Source organism: Panthera tigris, chromosome C1 (assembly GCF_018350195.1).
Source record: "Panthera tigris isolate Pti1 chromosome C1, P.tigris_Pti1_mat1.1, whole genome shotgun sequence".
Classification (NCBI taxonomy): domain Eukaryota; kingdom Metazoa; phylum Chordata; class Mammalia; order Carnivora; family Felidae; genus Panthera; species Panthera tigris.
Window position 1 is genome coordinate 145,857,491 of NC_056667.1, and position 18,435 is coordinate 145,875,925.

At 39.1% G+C, this 18,435-nt stretch overlaps 1 protein-coding gene across 1 annotated transcript in view; it reads right to left on the reverse strand.

The window, feature by feature from the left end:
* Positions 1 to 5,100, reverse strand: part of LOC102956535 (cytohesin 1 interacting protein) — a 32,609-nt gene extending 27,509 nt beyond the window's left edge. Inside the window, exon 1 of the mRNA XM_007078484.3 lies at positions 4,842 to 5,100. Within this exon, the coding sequence (XP_007078546.1) occupies positions 4,842 to 5,015 (174 nt within the window). The 5' untranslated portion in view covers positions 5,016 to 5,100. The remainder of the gene's footprint in view (positions 1 to 4,841) is intronic.
* Positions 5,101 to 18,435: the final 13,335 nt, after the last annotated feature.

Consider the following 18,435-nt stretch of genomic DNA (forward strand, 5'->3'; position numbering starts at 1 on the left):
CATAAAGGATTAATAGGAAACAAAGGAAGTTCTAATGCCTTAATACATAACTGCCAAATGAATAAATTGTGGCAAAAATGAATGAGTTATTTCCAGCCTTTCCTCGCAATTTTAAATGCCCTTTTGCCAGGAAAATAATCATAGCACTGACAGGAACCTTAAGATTTCATCTGGTCCACCTGTAACCTGCCTTCTAAAGTAAAAAAAAAAAAAAAAAAAAAAAATCATTCCAGATAAATTCAAATATAAAATAGTTTAACTCCACAAGACAAACCCAAAGCAATTTTCCTACTTTTCTCTGGCTAACCTTTCTATCTAGCTAATCGACTAGTTGAAAATATTTGCCTAGCACACCGTGAGGCGCACGGCAGAGACCCAATTCCTGTGGCTCACCTGATTTGGGTTACCAGTGACACACACACAAAATCAGACTAAGTCAAATTGTAAATTAGTTTCTACTCTAAATTAGCAATGAACCTCTCTTAGGCACCTAATGTTTAAAGAAAAAACAATTTAAACAAATTAGGCACCATCAAATTCTCTGACATGTGCCACATCTTGACAAACAGCCTCCTTGCATGTGATCTGGGCTGTCAGACTCAGGCCATGTGGAAAGGAATGTTCCCAGGGTTCAGCCCGTGCTCAGGCACCCGGGTATCTGCCTAAGTGGGAAGAAGCATGCCTAAGGCCTTATCCAAAGCGTCACCCTTTGAAAAATATTTTGCCTACAGCCCTTTTCCTAGAGTGAGCGGTCCTGTTCTAGGCTCTAACCTGTTCTAGGCTCTAACCCGTTCTAGACTGTAACCCGGGGCGTCAGTGCTCCCGAATGCGCTCCCAGCCAGAGCCTTTTCTCGGGGTTGCAGCGGAGACACCAAAACGTATGGATAAGGAACGGGTGTGTGATGAACGGCATATGCCGGCAACAGCTGTCTTTTATTACACATTATCTAATATGAGAACTCTAGGTTTGGCAATTTGGCAGGCCTGCAAGCCACACATTCAATGACGACCGCTGATTAGACAAAGCTCCTTAACCCCTTGTTAGCCACTAATATAAAGATGCCTGGGGTTGAGTTTATGATTCCTCTTCTTTTGCTTTTAGTCAGAGGGCTTCAAAGATCAGGCATTAATATTCAAAACGGAATTTTTGCCGCTATGCGGTGATTTACAATGTCCCTCTTTAGGGGGAAGCCAACACTAAATATTTCAGCTGTCAGTTTGCAAAAGATCAGGGTAATCTGTAGCTCAGCCAGAGAGCCAGCAGACTCACAGGAGCTCAAAGTTCAATACTGCAGCCACTTCTGCTGCTAAGTAACAGATTGTTACTTCCTGGTCCCCACTGAGTGAATGCATTTCCGGAAAGTATTGGGGGTGGAGAGAGGATATATATTAACATGTTTCTTTTGTTTCTATTGTTTGTTTCAAAAGCCCAAATCCTGTGCCTTGTTCTCTTCTCCAGTCTCTGCTGCAATCTCCCTAATTCTTCCAGGAATCCAGGTTTGTTTTTGTTTTTGTTTTTTTCTGTTTCCCTTTTAACCCAGGAACCTTGAGTTAGCAGGGCTCTACAGACTTTTCTAAGATACAGCAAAATAACGAAACCGTGTGCAATTTCCTAAGTCGTAAGTGCCCTTAAGGAACCCAAATAAACATCACAGCTTCCCAAGAAAGTCTCACTGTGGACTCATGAGCTTCTTTTCCAAGAAAAACTGTGGGCTGTTCACTCAAGGCATGCCACAGTATGAATTAGAGAATACTTTTCCAATTATTTTGTAGTGAAATTAACACAGTGTTGTACCTAAAAGTATTCATTTAATGATCAAGATGCCTTGTTGCAGTTAGAAACTTGGGAGTTCGGGGTCACAGACAGGTGAACAGACAGAAATCATGTGAAAGCTTCTGCAGGGCAGAACCCATCCCAGAAATAGACACGTTCCAGAGTTTAGCACAAAATTCCGTATCAGAACTTTTAAGTGAATTCACCCTTTCTGAAGTTGCCTATTGAGTAATAATTCAATAACCTGGAGAACGTCAGGCAAAGACAACCTGTGGTACCAGTGAAGCACATTCCAGTTTCTAACCCATTTGTCAGGTCCCTGGTTCTTAAACTGCCTTCCAACTGCAACCTACTACCCTTGAGGGAGCGGCCCAGAGGTACAATCACTACTCCTTTGTTATCACCACATTTATAAAGCCTATCTGTATTTCCTCCCGTCTCCTTCCCACACTGTTTCCCTTTGCAGGGATTTTTACCCCCAAAAAATATGTTCAGAAGTAGAAGCTGTACTGAGATGTCTGTCGCCTCCTACAAATACAGGTATTGAGATAAGAGGAACACACAGAAATCTATTTTTAAGCAATTCCAAGTGTAAACACCCAAATGCTTCCGAAGATTAATCTGAAACTACGTGCTCACCAGATACAGCTTTGCAGAAACCAAAGCCAACAATAACGAGAAGTATGAACTGTTGACGTCAGCCCTGAAAGTGTTGAAAATAACAGTGGGCAGAAAAACACCTGCTCATGTGGTTGCCTCACAGGGATCTTGTTGCCTGCGATTCAGGGAGTGCCAAATGGGTGATTATTCTCTACAAACCACTTAAAGGAAATGAACATCCATTTGGAAAAGCCTGAAATGTTGGGATAAACTTGCATCAAGTCTCATTGATGCTAACTCTACAGAATCATAAGTATCATGCAGAAGAGAGTTTTTGTTTTGCCTTCTTTTTTTCCTTAAAGTCATTCTCACAACAGGAAGAAAACGCTGTTTGAATAGGAGTTTGCTATGGGAGAGAATAGGAGAAAAGGGAGAAGACGGGGCCTAAAAAGATGAGAACATCAGATAGATTCCTCGGTGTGAGAATGTGGGCATTTGTATGTATATAGGTTATATACCTATGCACAATGCATGTGTTTTGTGTGCCCAAATCCCTCTCCTTATCTCCTTCCAGTAACCTCGTACTGACTGCCTTCTTTTTAGTGGAAGCTATCTTCCCTCGAGTTTAAGACCAGATGTGACTCCTCCGTTTTCACTGCCTTTCAGAGCCAAGTCCCCGGGTCTCCTCTCCATTCTGTCCATTTCCTTTTTCTCCAACTACTATAAAAGTTGGTCCCTCACTGCTAATCTCTACCCACGTACACACCATGTTTCTAGAGTGAGGTTCCTAAAACCCTCTACTGCTCAAACATGCCCAGTGGCTACCTGTGTTGGTCAAATCACTGCTTCCTCAGGGGAAGTGTTTAGTAAAGCAGCCGGCTGGCTTCTCGGCCTTTACGCTAAGATCAACGTAAAGGAGCCCAGCACCAAGGTCTCCACTCCCCTTCAACAGACACTTATTGGGTCTTCCAGACATAATAATGTGCTGTTACCTCAATGTGCCCTAAAGGCCCCGAGATCTGTGCCTTGGCATTAATTATTCCCTTGCTCTGGAATACCGTTCAGAACTGAACATCCTATCCTTCAAGGTTATATTAAAAGACATGTCCTTGAATTAGAGCATTTATGTTGTGTAATGCCTATTTTGTTCTGCCTACTGAATTGTTAACCCTAAAAGGCCAGGAAATGCGTTCTTTTCATCTCTGTACCTTCTACACACTGCTCCATATCTGAAACCTGAATAAAGACCTTGGTGCTTCCTATAGCTGCTTTATTTTCAGACAGGCAGTAAATTGATAGAAATGTTCATCATTTGATTAAACGTAATGTCATAAAAGCACTTGCGCATTAAACGAAGATCAAAAATCCCAACCATGGCAAATTATGCCCTTATCTTCATTGTGAAAAATAACGAGGAATCAGCTGTATACGTTGCTGAGAAAAGATCACGACTCGCCCACTATGCTCTAACTCTCTAATCCTGAAATTAGAAGGCTTAAGAGGAGCACATGATGTACATGGAGGATTGAAGGGCAAAAATTCATGCTTTAAAGCAATTCCAGTTCTGAATTCAGATATGTACTTGGAGCATGATAGCAAGTTATGTAACTAAAACCTGAAGAGGTGCTAGGGTTAAAAAAATTATTTTAAAAATTGGAAATTGTAGAATCAAAGAAACGAAAAATAAACTCAGCTGGACATGGATTTTCCTAAGCGAGTTTTCATCTCTAGGGAAATCCCTTCCAATAAAAATAAAAATGATAACACGATGGTTGAGCACCAACTTCGCGTCAGGCGCTGTGTTAGGCACGGCGCATTTTCTTCACTTACGCCAAAGAAGAGCTCCTTAGGGTGGTTCTATTATTATCTCCATTACAGAGAAAAGAAAACGAAGTCTTAGGCAAGTGGCTTGCCCAAGGTCCCACCAGCTAGCAAACAGCTGAGCTGGTACTCAATCTGCCAGTTTATCCAGTAAAAGTCTTCATTCCCAATGGCATTAGGTATGTACCTGTGCCCCCACACTGAAAATAATTTAGTCAACAAACACTGTCCTGGAGAAAAGGTACTCTCATTCCATTGAAAATGACTATCACGGAGTGAGGCTGGGAGGCATAGAATCAATGGGACACATACAGGGGGAAAAGATCAATGATTCTCAAACGGGCCACATCTGCATGCACTCTCTAAGTTTGATGCCCTTAACGATTTTCATTTTACCTGAACACCTCTTCAAATGAGAAAAACAATCTTCTTTTAAGTTTGGCCTTGAAAACAATATTTTATTATGGTCTTAAATCTTTTGGACTAGTCCATGAGCAACCTGGGCTTCTTCGCTGCGTCCTCCCCCATACTCTTAGTGACTAATTCCAAGCCTCTAAAGTACAAGTTCAGTGCAAAGTCAGATAAACATATCACTCTGCTCCCAAGAGAACAGGAAAACTCTGAAAGTACAAAATAGTAATCATACCTGCTTTCTTCCCCGAGGCAAAGTGGCCACTGTGTCTGCCAGCATTTGAATCCTTCTATTATCATCCATTCGGAAGCTGCCTGTGAGTGTAGAGTCAGAGTTATAAGATGGACCAGCACAGTAGTCCACCAGATTGCCATTGCTGTTCTGTTGCAGGAGCCTTTGTAAAGACATTGTGAATAAAGATTACTCCAGCTAGCACATGGTTGAGTGGCCTTGCAGGATGGGGGAAGCTAAAACTCTAACCCTCTGACAAGTAATCAAAAGTAGCAAAGCAGAAAGAGCCCATGTGACTTCTGTGGTTTTAGGTACTTGTTACACAAACCCTATCTTGCAGTTCACTCCCATTTCTCAATGCCTTTTTTCTTTAAGCCCCTGGGAGAAACAATACTTTTACCGTTAAAAAAAATCAACTTATTATTTTCTCTTTCAAAAAACCAGAACTCTTATGCTTTTATGAGCTGTGGCAAGTTGTGTTCAAAAAACCATCTGCCTTATTTTAAAAGGAAGAAAGAAATATTTCCCCAAGTTCTGCCATTTGCTACCCACCCATTCTCCTACTTAATATGGGCAGTTCAATGTCAAAGTCAAGATACGCATTCAGTTCTTGTGGATATAAGGAAGAATTACAGGGTCCAGTCATAATGTTCTCTTACAAAGTCCTTGTAATGTACTTTCCCCAAAGTACACCTTAGCTCATTAATGTTCATCAAAAAGGCATTATATCTGCCACTTGGATAACCATTCAGCATTCTTCCAGTTGCCCTTCTACTACTTTGTCCTGACTAAAATTATCCATCATCTTACAAGGAACAATGGGAGGAGAAGACCAGCACGTTCAGAGCTCAAAGTTGACCCTCTCTTAGACTGGACTTTGCTGCAGTATCAGCCTGTGGTCCTCGGGGAATAATGGAAAGAACAGGAAGTTATCAGGCAAACCAAGGTGGCGCAAGAATGTTTCTTGTTGGTCCCGGCATGAATATGGGTCAAGGACGCCATCATGAAGTACTCAAGATCACAGATACTTTTTTTGGTGGGGGTTTGAGACCTGTAGTTTTGAGACAACTGGTTTCAGAGGAGGAGCGGGGATGTAAGTAGAGAAAAGAATCAAAACAAAAATCAAAAAAAGAAGTTTTACCTACTAGAAAAAGTCAACTGTGATTTTCAAAATAATTGTGAAGGTCAGTAGTAGGATGTAAAGGAGTTAGAAAGTTTTGAACTAAAATGGAGGTCAAGGTAAATCCAGGCCGAACAGAAGCTGCCAAATATAAAGGGTAAAATCTTGAACAAAACGATGTTTCTAAAAACATAAAAATATCTAAATCAGGTATTACAACTGCATTTGCCTTCAGGGCCCAGATGGGTAAAATAATATAACATAAATGTGTAAAACAAAAGAGAGTGGTAGAGACTTTGACAACTAAAGAATGTGTCAGTTATGAAGACATTTATGTGGTGTGTGTGTGTGTGTGTGTGTGTGTGTGTGTGTGTGAGAGAGAGAGAGAGAGAGAGAGAGAGATTTTAAAACATCTCCAGGCTATGAGGTACATGACTTAAATCAACACTATTAATTGAGGACAGCAGTGCACCTGCCCCCTCAGAATTTTATAAAGTTAAGTAAATATTTTCATATTTCAAAATGCCAAATGGAAATTATACACTTGCCTGATATAAGGCCATATAGCAAAATGACAACGAAGCATTACAGATGGATGCCAAAATTGTATCAATTTAATTTGTTATGCTGACCTTAGCTAATATAAATTATAGAAGTTTATTATTAAATTAAGAAATTAGAAAAAAAAGCTTTACTTATTTTATGACATTTGTTTAAGAAGGAGAATCTTTCAAATCGTAAGATCCATTGCTGTGCAACCAGAGACAAAGGCAGAGCTGACATTCAGTCAGTATATACCAGATTGGTCAGTCTTGTTAATTATATATTTAGGACCTGGCCTATTTTGATTGGCCAGTTCCCTTTTCTGATTGTCAAAGTCTTGTGTCATACCAGTTATTAAATATTTTTAATAACATCCTCCATCAAAAATAGCCTTTGTGATAAAATGTGGAGAAATACTAATATTTTCATACAAATATGACTTCAAGCCTCAAACCCTTGATTCACAAAGGTGTTCTACTATTTACAATTTATTTGTTCTATAGAATTTACCTCAGAGTAATTACACTATTCTGAACTCTCTTCCTCTTCATCCTCCCCTTTATTTTATAAAGCTGATTCAGAAAATAAATCAGATCAATCTATCTACCTACTCAAAAGATTTCAAAATTGCCTCATTGTCCACAAAATAAAATAAAATAAAACTTTTAAAAAGTCCAGTTCTTATCTAACTTTATTCTCTGAAATGTCATATCATTTTTTTCAGATCTTTCTTTTGAACTTAACATATGATATTTAGATTACACCTGGAAAGTAAGAGCCAATTTGTATCTTTAAATGTATACTCGTGTCCTATGTATAGAAAGCATTCAAGCAATGTTTGTTAACAAAAAGGGGAGGGAAGTAGATATTTAACAAAAATGAATTAATATTCATCTAAAGCACCAAAGAAGAAAAACTAAACTGGTAGAAAATTCTTGTATTATGGACCCATAGTCCAAAGAGCCACAATCTTACATAAAGAGAAATCTGAGAGATGCAGAAAGAATCTCTTTTAAAATATGTCTGTCATGGGGCACCAGGGTGTCTCAGTCAGTTAACTACCTGAATTTTGGTTTCAGCTCAGGTCAGGATCTCATGGAGTTGGAGCTCTGCATCAGGCTCTGTGCTCTCTGTCCCTCCCCCACTCATGTTCCCTCCCTTCCGCTTTCCTTTCCCTCTCCCATTTCTCTCTCTCTCTCTCTCATCTATCTCCTTCTCTCTCTCAAAATAAATAAGCTTAAAAATATATATATGTCTGTCATCTACTCAGAAAGCTAACATCCCATTATTGGGGGGGGGGGGACATTCTTATTCGAGGCATTTTTTCATAACTATGCAAATACTCGTGGATTGAGTTAAGTTTTAGTACAAATGAATTGAACCCTGAGGAGCTGGAACATGGGCAAGATGTGATAGAGGCCTCTGAGAAGGGTATATACCTAGAGGACGGAACATAGAAAGTCAGGAGGGTCTAGAAGGCAAACTTGGCCAATTCCGTAACACCCATTAAACTCATAGACAGCTATAAGAAGGTTAACAACAGCGGTTTCAGAGCCTAACTTTTTGGATTCAAATCCTGGCTCTGCAAGTAGCATTTGACCTTGGAAAAGTCATTTATTCTTTCTGCTATGGACTGAATTGTGCCCCACTATACTCATATGCTGAAGCTCCAAACCCCAGTGTGACTGTATTTGGAAACAGGACCTATAATTAAGGAGGTAATTAAAATTAAATGAAGTCCTAAGGTGGAGTCATGATCCAATAGAATTGATGTCTTGATAAGAAAAGACATCAGAGAGCTAGTGCCTGCCAGCTTGCTCTCTTGTCTCTCTGCCATGTGAAAACATAGGGAGGGGGGAGCCGTCTGCAAGCCAGAAAGAGAGGAAAGAGAGCTCTCACCAGGAACCCAATCTATGGGCACCTTGATCTTTGACTTTCCACCCTCTAGAACTGTAATAAATTTCTATTGTTTAAGCCACCCGGTCTGTGGTATTTGTTATTACAGTATTGGTCCAAGCTGACTAATACGCTCTCTAAACCACAGTTTTTACATACCTAAAATAAAAATTTGTAGGGAAGAACAGATAAAATAGTCCATGCATAGCACTTGGTTCAAAGTAGAGTATTATTATTGAATTTTAAGTAATAAGAATTCAAAAGGAAAAACTTCAAAGGAAATTACTTTAATTCCCTATGAAATGCCTTATCTACTACCAAATGCTCATATATGCAGCAAGGGTGAGCAGTCTAAAGGCCAGAGTACATGTGAAAACCCTTGCTGTCCTGTACCATTTTGCAATGCTTGCAAAACACTGTCAGAGCCAACGTCAGAAATTTCTGGGTTTCCGTTACCCCTAATTCATCTATTCATTAGAGTAGATATGGGACAGAAGGAAATGGCTGCTCAAAAAAAAAAAAAAAGAAAAAAAAGAAAAACCCAAGAATTCCTTTGTGTCCTTCAGGTTTTAAGACAGTTGTTGGGTTTATTTTATTTTGGCTGTTTGCCTTTATTTGCACAAGAAGTCTTCATTTGCTTCCTGGAAAACCATAGGGTTTTGTTTTGGTTTGGTGTTTGGTTTTGCTTATTTGTTTTATTTTTGCGTTTTGCCTTCATTTACACAGGAAGCCCTTATTTGGCTACTTGCACTGACATAGACACAGGTTATAGTCACACAGACAATATTTGAGTCTTTTATGTTTGAGTTTATGTAAGGTAAATTTAATTTGGTAGGGCTACTCTCATATCTGAGAGCTGACTAACAGTGACAACTGGTTTGTCCTATTTCTCACCTATTTGTGTGATTGGACTGGGTGGATGGGTGTCTCTATCTTCCTCAAAAACTCTGTGTGGGTCCCTGGGATTCTGAGAGAGTTGCTTAAAGGGAATTCTCCTTCTTCAGAAAAAGGTAAACGACAATCAGGGCTGGCTCTGAAAAATAACAAGCTCAGGAAAGGGAAATAATAGAAACAGAGATCATGAAGTCCCTATATTAGAAACCCTAATGTGGATACAAACCAAATATTAGCTTCAAGTTGTGACGTACTTATTTAAAACCACACACACACACGCAAGACTTTAAATCTAATATAAATAATAGTTAACAATAGATCATATCCATTATGTTTTATTACAAGTACAAGGAAATTTTCTGACCTATTAAAGCTTAATCCAACCAGTCATGAAGCTATGGGTAGACTATAGTGCCACCTAAGAGATTTAGATGCTGAATTCATCTGGGGTCCTAAACAGATTATCTGGATCAGTTGTTCATGAATCCATTCAGTAAGATAATTTCAAGCCTTATTTCAAATGTAAAAACAGATTATCTTTGTGCATTCATTTTGTGCATTTATCGCATAGAAACATAATTAACTGCTTTTTAAAAAAATTTATTTACATCATTTTACCTACTTCAGGTTTAGGGAGCGTGCTCTGAGCATGATGGGAATATGCCAAAGATGGGTCTCTAAAAAGGTCCATGTTAAAGGTATAAAGTTGTATGTGGGCCACTTTGAGGTGATACCTATGTGTGTAGGTTTTATCCCGGATCTCTGTGGGTGTGTCAATACATCTGTACAAAATGCTTTGTAGGTACGAAGGACTTAAGTCTTCAGGACACAGTCTCTACAAATTATTTTAGTTATTTTAGTTATTTATTTAATTTGAGAGAGAGCGTGCACAAGAGAGAGCACGTGTGCGCGCATGCAAGGGAGGGAGGGGCAGAGGAAGAGAGAAAGACTCTCAAGCAGGTTCCACACTCAGCGCAGAGCCCAACGCAAGGTTGGATCCCAGGACTCCGGGACCATGACCCGAGCTGAAAGCAAAAGTCCGAGCTCAACCAACTGAGCCACCCAGGCACTCCCCTACAATACTTTTAAGACTGTACTCCTCAGAATACAGTAAGAAGAATACTCCTCTTCTTCAGTAAGAAGATCCTTGAGTTACCCGGAGGAGAAAGGTGTGCCAGCTTCTGGAATTTCCAGCCCTGACTTGAACCACAGTAGCTCCATCTTTATTTGCTTTGTACTGTGTTCCTCCTCATACCACATGGTTTCCTTGGCTTAAAAAACGAAAGCTACAGGCTTATAGAACAGAGAAACGAATCACAACACATACTGTGTGAAAAATAATAGCCTGTTAAGTCACTCGTTAAGAAAGTGTCAGTCCGCAAATGAGTTTCCCGGTATTCACAGACATGGCTCTCTTTTGGAGGGAAAAACACTAATAGTGAGATAGTTAGGGTTCATGGGGACAAGCCCCAAATGAAAAACATTGTGTACCTGAGGCGCTTTCTGTTGCCCACTCCTGTGAAACTGTTTCTCCTCCGGGACAGAACCAGAAACGGGCCACAATGCAGCCTTATATACAAGCCAGACTTAAAATGGGAGACCCCGGCTCCAAACCACACCAATGAGCTTCCTGAATTGTCTGTCAGTATTGACCAATCAGAACAAGGCCCTTCCAACCCTTTTGGAGAAGGGCACTTTCTCTATGGGAGGCCTGCCTGACTGGGGTCTGTCTGTTGGTGCCGTTGCTCCTGTAACAATAGTAAAGACTCTTTAAGCATGAACACAAAGTAACGAGTGATCAGTAGCCCAAGGATCCGTAATTCTGGATTTGCTGAAAAAAGTTTTTAAACTACTTTTTTTTCCCCATGAATTTATTAAGAGAAAGGTGAAGATGCTTTAAGCAAACTGAAGTACATTTTCATCCTAAAGAAGTCATTCTCTGATATGAAGATGCCTTTCTCAGAAATATAAAGTCTCTAAGAGAAATAAATTGGCCACCTAATTACCAGAATATTTTCCTTGCTTGAGGATTATTATCTTAAAAAAAAAAAGTAGCTATTTTTTTTCTTTTAAAGTTGCTTCATTAATAAAGCATTTGGGATATGACCAACACGTTTAAACATATAGGTCAAAATATGTATTGTTTTTTACTCTAACAACCATAAAATAGGTGAAAAGTATCAGCTACACCTAATAAAAATTACTTCAGTAAAGTATGTGGTTTCCATTTGAACATAGGGGTAATTCACTGAAATGAGTTCATTCAGATCCATTTGAGTCAAAGAATAGGACCTTAAGCATGTGGGCAAGAAGATAAAATATTTACAAATAGATAATATATACATATGTGTGTATACATAGATGAGTGTGTGTGCGAGAGAGAGAGAGAGAAACTATAATCTTTATTGGTGATATGGTTGCATAACTAGAATATCCGTGACAATCTGCAAGCCACTGAAAAGTAGACTCAGTAGACGGTTTTCTTAAGTGTGAGTTTCAAAGGATACCATATAAAGAGAAATGAATTTATCATACTGTAGCAATGGATGAAAAGAACTGAAATAACGGGGGAGAGAAACATTATCAAAAGAGCCAAAAACCATAAAATAGGAATGAACCTAGCATGTTTAAGATTTTATGAAGAACATTATAAAATCCAGACTAAGGAAAAGAAATACCATGTTCCTATATGAGGAGAGTCCTTCTTATAAAGATATCTGTAAATTTCCTAAAGTATTCAATGTACTGCACATCAAAATCCCCACAGATTTTGTTAGCTTGTTTGTTTATAACATTTTATATATGTTCTTACACTCCTCTGAACAAGAAAGTACACAAGACTAGCGGAGAAGAATTTGAAAATAATAGTGGTAGGTAAGTATGGGAATTGAGAAAACTATCGTACCTGAGTATCAAAAAATATCATAGGAGTTAACACCATCAAATAGAATAGGTCAATAAAAAGAATATTAACAAATAGAATATTGTCAAATGGAAAGAGAATCCCAAACATATCCATGCATATTCAGGTATTATATCATTAAAGCAATTAATTTCATTAGGAAAAGAATAGACTCTTCAATAAATGTGGTTGCTACCCATGTGGAAAAAAATTAAGTGATAGTATTTTATTACGATGGATAATAAATTCCAGATGGTTTAAAAAGTTAAACGTAAGAAAAAATTTACATATATAAAATAGTAGTGGAAAATACAGAATATTATAGTAAGATCAGGTTGGAAATGGTTTTCCTAACAATATAAAAGTCCAGACAGCATTAGCAACATAAAGATTAAAAATTTATGTCCAATGAAAACTATAATGAACATAGGTCAAAGCTAAATGGCAGATACCAAGAAATAGTTTGTGATGCACAATTGATTACAGGAGAAATACAAGGCATCAACACATTTATTAAAGGATATTCAAACATGTTAGCAATCAGGAAAGTAAAACTTGAAATACTATACACTAATTTTACCCACCAGATAAACAAAAAATAAGAATGGATAATACCTAGTACTGGTTAAGTTACAGTTAAGTGGACTCTTAGAACTTTGTAGGAATATAAATCAATAAAGCTTTATTAATAATTTGACAGTATTGGAATCAAAATATACACACCAGGAATTCTACTAAGTATTTACCATACAGAGGTACTCTTAACACATGCAGAAAACAGTACAAAAATGTTTCTTGTGACATTATTTGTAATTATGAAAAATTGGAGTTTTAAATGTATATATATTGGGAAGTGTCTAAGTAACTGATGATAATTCCATGGAATATTCTGCACCCATTAGAAAATACAAAATAAATATGTACATGCATAAAGATCTTTAAGGGAAATAAAGCAAGAGAAAAGAATAATGTGCATAATAGGATCCCATGTTTGTTCCTTAAAAAAAGATCATTTATGTAGATGTGCACAAACATATGCCAACCTGTGAATACTGGTTACTGCTGGAGAAGGTGCTGTGGGGGCAAGGGAGGAGGGGTATGAAAGAAGCCCTACAAAATTTAGTCTATGTGTTTTGAACCTTTAATAACAAATATGCATTCCTATACTAGTTGGTCAACTTAAAAAAATACCAACAATTCACAGAGAATGTTAAAAAGACAATCACCTTTTGTTGATAATAATATCTTAGCATTTTCAAGGTCACCATACCTGTTTAAGCTTATTGATGAGAATTATTGGATGTGTGATGTTTGTTCACAGCCTACGATTTTGCTTTATTTAATGGGATATTTTGCACCCATTTAGGGAATTCTTTCATATTTCTTTATCATTTTCTGTCAACCAGCTAAACTTTTTCCTCAGGAAGGACCGCTGGACTCCCCACAACATAGTGTAGTAAAGGAGAGGAACACAATCACAAGCCACTGATTTTTATGCAAGTAAAGGGCACCGGTTCGTCCTATTGAAACCCCCTCCTGAATGGCAGAACTGCCAAGTTCAGTTCTCATTAGTCTTCTATTACCCCTCCCCTTCCCCACCACACACGCATAGCTCCATTTCAAAACCCAGATCTTTCATCAAAATTCAAGGTAAACAAGTGACAGTGTTTCTTCTTTTTCCCTCAGTGAACACCTTGCATCACCCTCAGTACTCAGCTTTTTCTTAACTCGCCCAGGGGCTGCAGGCAGTGCCACACCACAGAATGGGGAAGGGTTTCGGAACTGTAGAAGGGAGCTTCTTAGAAAGCAAGACACCTGTCTGGGACTGGAATTTTGCATACGACTTGGAAGACTAAAATACCTACTTGCTAGGTAGGTAATTTCCTCCTGGCCTTTGAATAAAATCCAAACTCCTTAGCCTGCCCTTTGAGGTTGTGTATATTCTGGTAGATCATATGACCTCATATCATACCACACCCTGGTTACACTGGCCTTTCTTCTGACCCTCCAACAGAAAGCAGTTCCTCCTCAGGGCTTCTTGCACTCACTTTTCTCTATGCCCAAAACAGTGCTCTCCCCACCATCTTCAAGTGGCTTGTCCTCTGTCTCTTCAAAGTTCAGCTCAAGTATTGCCTCTTGGAGAGGCCCAAACTATTCCTAACTGAATGGATAAAGGTGTTAAATAAGCCAGTCCAAGAAGAACAACTCTGGGAGGGAGTGTGCACCTTGGAGTTTCCTAAGTAGACAACTGTCCAATCTACTGAACACCTGGAGCTGCCTGGATTGACCTTACTGCCTGTAAGGGACTTGCTTTTGACAATAGCAAGAGAGGCAGCAGAGAAAGGCTAGCAGGAAGCAACTTAATGGAGTGTACTTCACCTTCTCCATTTTTGCTTTTAGAGTCTAGAGAGATGGGGTGTGTGTGTACGTGTGCATCAGAAGGAAATACAGAAGAACAATAAGGTAACTCTTAGAATATCAGAATTCTCTATTTTACTTCCATCCCTGTCTACTTACAAAAAGAAGGAAAGACATGAAATCTTAATTTCTCTGAGATCCAAATGTAATACAGGGAAGGACAGTGTATTAGTCATTTCCTTGTGTCCATAAAGTTATGAACAGAGCTGGCTAAAATGGGCATCTATAAATTTTTCCTATTATTTAATGGAAATAATAAAGTCAGACAGACACTGTACAAGGTAGTAAGCACAGGAGACAAACCAATGACAACGCATCCTTCTTTGGTAAATCCATAGTTAGAATCTTCAATATAGAATCAACTAAATATACAACTGAAAAAACATATATATCCTTGAAGTCATAAGAAAATACTAGCTGAATTTACCGAATGTTAGACTGGAAGGAACCTGAGAGTCATCTCATCTAACTCCCTTAATTTTGGGGTAACAACAACAACAACAACAGAAACAACAACTAAGCCCTGGAAAATGTAAGTCTCACTGAAGAGACAGAGTAATTTCATGGCAGAACTATAAGTAGACTGCTTGGTATCCTTCAATCCTACAAGCATTTACTGAGTACATAATCATAGTAACATCTTGGCAATGTCTGAAGTGTTTACTCTCATAAAAATCATAAGAATAGTATTATATTTATCATTATTTTTCAGATGAAGCTCACATACTTGCCTAACCTTACACAAAGAATATCCAGGACAGTCAGGATTAAAATCCACAGCAGACATTTCCAATGATAACAACATTAACCACTATGCAATATTGCTTCCCCAAAATTGCTCTAACACTATGGGGACGTAAAGATGAGCCAGATAGGACCTTGCCCTCATGGAGATCAGAATCCAGACACATAGGGAAAAAAGTCTCTCAGAATGATAGCAATTAAAACAATAATTCAAGGGGCACCTGGCTGGCTCAGTTGGTTAAGCATCCGACTTCAGCTCAGGTCATGATCTCGTGGCTTGTGAGTTCAAGCCCCGCGTCGGGCTCTGTGCCCGGGCACAGCTCAGAGCCTGGACCCTGCTTTGGATTCTGTGTCTCCTCCTCTCTCTGCCTCTCCCATGTTCATGCTCTGTCTCTTTCTGTCTCTCAATAGTAAATAAACGTTAAAAAAAATTTTTAAAAATAGATCTAAAAAATACTATGGATTTACTAAAGAGGGACCAATTATTTCCTCTACTGTAGCTCAGTTCATTCCCCTAAGAAATTTACAATCTAGATACAGTGGTCTGATTTGTACATAATTAAATCATAATAAAAGGAAGAGTACCACAGGGACTGAACTGTGTCTCCCCCCCAAAATAATGTTGAAGTCCTAACCCTTGGTACCTGTGACCTTATTTATTAGAGTGTCTTTGCATACGTAATCAAGTTAAGATGAAGATTTAGGGTGGGCCCCAATCCAGTATTATTACCCGTGTCCTTATAAGAGGAAAACATCATATTGAAGGGAGACACATAGGAATCACACAATGTAGCAGAGACAGATTTTGGATTTCTAAGCTTTGTGGGTGCAAGTCAAGGGACACCAGGGATGAAAGGGCACCACCAGAAGCTGTGAAGAGAAAAGGAAGGGTTCTGCCCAGAGTCTCAGAGGACACATGGCCCTGATGACACCTTGATTTCAAACTTCTAATTTCTAGAACTGTGAGAGAGAAAAAAAAAGTCTGAGTTAAGCGGCTAAGTTTGTGGTAACTTCTCATGGCAGCCCTAGGAAACGCATACACATCCATTCTTCCTTATATTTAAAGAAAGTATAACAATATTAAAAGTGGAATGTGTGGTCAATCTCAAGAGCAGGTGGTTATTCAGCCCCTCCTTGATCTGGGTGCTGATTCAGAACACAGTGAAAGGTCTGTGAAGTGACAAGTATTGACATTTTATACACAAATTCACGACAAGGGATTATGCTGAATTTGGAAACAATGATACTTTCTCTTTAGCCAAGCACTGATCATTCTTTTTTACTAATCACCTGGATGGGGCTGGGGAGAAGGTTGTGAAATGAATGATCTAACCTAAGATAGGTAGACAGCTGGCCTAGTTCCCAAAACAAAAGCCTTGGGAAATTGCCAAGAAGTCCGGACACTAAGCTTCTGGAGGCAGCCAGCTAGGGTTTTTCCCTCCCCACTGATGGAAAAATACAGGAACTACTGCTTCTCTGGACGAACACCTGATCATATGGTCCTGCCAGTGTCAGCCAGAAAGTGGTCCACATCTCTTGTTGAGCAAGGATATGATCTACTTAAGAGTACTGATTTCCAGTGTTGAGCAAGCCTATCAATTACTATATATATATATATGCCCATTTGCACCTCTGACTGCAGAGGAAATTGTTAAGATAAAAGTAAGTGAGGACCCAATAAGGACAGTAGCAATGACTTAGGCTCCAGAAGATCTTGTTTCCTTCCCCAGCTCTGCCACCTAACAGCCTGAGGGCTTTGGCAAAGTCAGTGACAATCTGGGGTACGTTTCTCCATGGACTCAATGCCGGGGGAAATGCCACATCATTATGTGGATCAAAATAAATGACATAGGAAATGGAATAGGAATGGAATAGGAATGACATAGGAATGGAATAAATGACATAGGGAATGGAAGATCTATGAGATTGTAGTCTTACAAGAATTTAAGGGTTTTAAAGTTCCCTAGAGGATGCTAGAATTTGATGCACAACCTACACTCTTCTGGTACCATATTTCTAAAAACCACTTTGGTCCACTTCCATTATACACACCATAGCAGTGAGAACGTAGTATTTCAAACCCAGGGATGCCATCACATCAGCTACAGAGTAAGCTTCAGAGTCCTTCACATAGTTTGTGGCCCCTTCCTCGGCCTGTATCCAGGACCCTTTCACAGCTGTGTATCCCTGTGTGTGACCTTACACGTACAGTGCTTATGAAAGGAGTAAGGCCAACCTTTCGGCTTGAGCTCTTAGGCCCCTGGGCAAGTTACTGAACTGATCTGTGTGCTATTGTCCTCACCTATAAAATGGGACTAGTTATACTGCACATCACCAAGGAAAACACAAGAGTACACAGAACCTAGTATTGTTCAGTAAATGCTTCCTGAAACCATTATTACTCATACTGTTTACTCATATTGGCCCGCCAGCCACCCTGGACTGCTGTGTTCCTTCTATACACATGGTTTTTTCCAACTTCTTACCTTTGTTCACAACACATTGTTCACCTGAATCTACCTACACCAGCTCTATCCGTAGAAATCCAACCCATCCTCCCAGGCCTGACTTAAATACCCTATCTTTCACGAAGCGTTGCCCGACGTCCCCAAGCAGATATGAGCATCCAAAACACATTTTTGGGGATCTCTCTTATGATGAATCACATTTCCTCCTCTCCCTTAATAAGTCGTGAGCTCACCTCTCCACCCCCCCTCCCCAGGATAGAATTCTTTCCTCATTCATCTCTGTATCCTTCCAGCTAGCACTTGGAAGAGTGACGTTCTCATAAGAGCTGCTCAGTAAGCATTTGATGAATGCATTCATAACCTGCCCAAAGCTCTGGCAGTTGATTTATTCTCCTGGTGGTTCTTTACTCTGGGCAATGTAGGCATTTGATGAATAATAGTTACTGTGTTTTCAATATCCATGTGTAATTTATGTTTTCTGGATTGTTTGGCTTAATTGTAATGAGTGTGAAATAATTTGGTAGTTTGAAAGGAAAACTTAATACGGTAATAATATACATTTTATACTTTATTTCTGTGCTGGTAAAGTGCCATCAACTGCAATAGTTACCA